The 1,771-nt window shown below is 50.1% G+C and overlaps 1 protein-coding gene across 1 annotated transcript in view; it reads left to right on the top strand.

The window, feature by feature from the left end:
- Window positions 1–346: 346 nt before the first annotated feature.
- The window catches only part of LAMTOR4 (late endosomal/lysosomal adaptor, MAPK and MTOR activator 4), a 4,487-nt gene continuing 3,062 nt past the window's right edge, over window positions 347–1,771 (top strand). Inside the window, exons 1-2 of the mRNA XM_003798863.2 lie at window positions 347–420; window positions 909–989. Coding sequence (XP_003798911.1) covers window positions 418–420; window positions 909–989 — 84 coding nt within the window. The 5' untranslated portion in view covers window positions 347–417. The remainder of the gene's footprint in view (window positions 421–908; window positions 990–1,771) is intronic.

The following is a 1,771-nucleotide window of genomic DNA, read 5'->3' as shown; positions in this document are numbered from 1 at the left end:
TTGCATTGTTGTCAGGCTCTGCCCTGCCCCCGCCCCGCCCCGCCCCGCCCCCCGGCCATGTTGTCCGGCCTTACCGATGTTAAAATCTGGTCACCCTAGATTTAGGTAAAACCCCGGGTACCACAAAATAGCTCGTGCTCGCAGACATTCCTGGCTCCTCCCGCGATCAAGCTGAGGGGCGGGGAGCTGGGTGTTAAAGAGGGCATGAGACCAATCCGCGCGCGTCCCCGGGAAGCAGCGCTCCTCGTTGGCTGATTAAGTCTCAGGGAGTAGCCACGTTCCAATCCGCATGCTAAGGGCGGGAGTAAGCGCCAGTGACGCGCAGCAGAAGGAGTAGACCCTGTGGAAGCACGTGACCGGGCCTGGAGCCGGAAGCTACCTCTGCGGTAGGGAGCTCCCGGAGCACCTAAGGCTGAGATGGTGAGTAAGGACGCATGCGCGGGAATAAGTGCCCGGGGTTCCACGTCCCTGTTCCTCAATGTCTCTGGGTGCCCCCTTCCTCGGCCTGCATTCCACTCTCCCCACCAGTCACCCTGGGACGATTAGAGAATGGAAATGGGAGGGGTGGGGACGTAGAGGGCTGAGGAGAACCTGTGAGAGGGTATTCTGGACTGAGAGTCTGCGGGGCAGGGTTGAAGCTCTAAGGGAATTGTAGAGAGGGGCTGCAAAGGCCTCCCGGGGTAAGAGAAGTGGGCTGTGGAAGACTAGGGGAGCCCGGGGGCCGACAATGAGGGTGGGTGGACCCTCAGGTAGATCCATGTTGAAGTCCACCGTAGAGGGAATAGGAAGGGCCCTCGCTTGGGAAAGAGAGAGCCTGGGAGCCAACCTCAAGAGAGACGGTTTGCAGGTGAAAGGTATCAAAGGCTATCCTAAGCATGCTTCTCACTGCTTGCATCTTTACCCACTAGACTTCTACACTGACCCAGGGGCTGGAGCGAATCCCAGACCAGCTCGGGTACCTGGTGCTGAGCGAAGGTGCAGTGCTGGCGGTGCGTTCTGGGAAGGGGTCTGGGGTCCCCTTCCAATATTGTCCCTTCTATTTTCAGCCTTTATCAGGTATCTTAACCTAGCATATAGTAAGCTTTTAATAACCGATCTCTGGAGTCTTAGTTTTCTGTTCTGAGGTAAAGGAAGTTCACTCACTTTACCAAAGTCTTGCAGCTAGTTTCAGGTTCGTTGATAATTAAGTTTCTCTCAGTTATGTATTTATTCGCTATATCTTAAAGAAACTTTTATATTTTGTTCCATAGTGCTGTATAGCTTTTTGATGTAGCTAGAGACGAGGCTTAAGGTTAAAGTTTGAAAACAATGCAAGTGCAAGGAGTTCTTCCTGTTATGGCAAGGACACTTTCTTGGAGGTAGGAATTTAGCTGAGCTTAAATAAAGGAGAGTATTCAGGGCTGGGAGGTGAATGTTCAGGCATTTGACGTCAACCTGTCTAAATCGGTGGTGGGTTTATGGTGAAAAAATTTGGGAGAAAAAGAGGATTTAGTTAAGCAAAGGCTGTAATATAGAGGATTTTGAAATTAACACATTTGGATTTAATCTTGAGGGTAATAGGAGCTTTGAAAGTTTTCTTAATGGAAACATGACCCAATGAAATGGTTGAGCAGAATTGTTCTGGTAGTGTGAAGGTGGGTTGGAAAGGGTACTAAGCTAGTCATGAGATTGGTCTGAGTAGGTGTACAAAGAAATTTTAAAGGAGGAATCAGTATAGCTTGGTAATGACTAGGTATAGGTAATACTTCTCCATCCGTAAGATTTTGAACTT

Source organism: Otolemur garnettii, unplaced genomic scaffold (assembly GCF_000181295.1).
Source record: "Otolemur garnettii isolate 467f Iridium unplaced genomic scaffold, OtoGar3 scaffold00142, whole genome shotgun sequence".
Lineage (NCBI taxonomy): Eukaryota > Metazoa > Chordata > Mammalia > Primates > Galagidae > Otolemur > Otolemur garnettii.
This window is presented reverse-complemented; position numbering and strand designations above follow the sequence as displayed.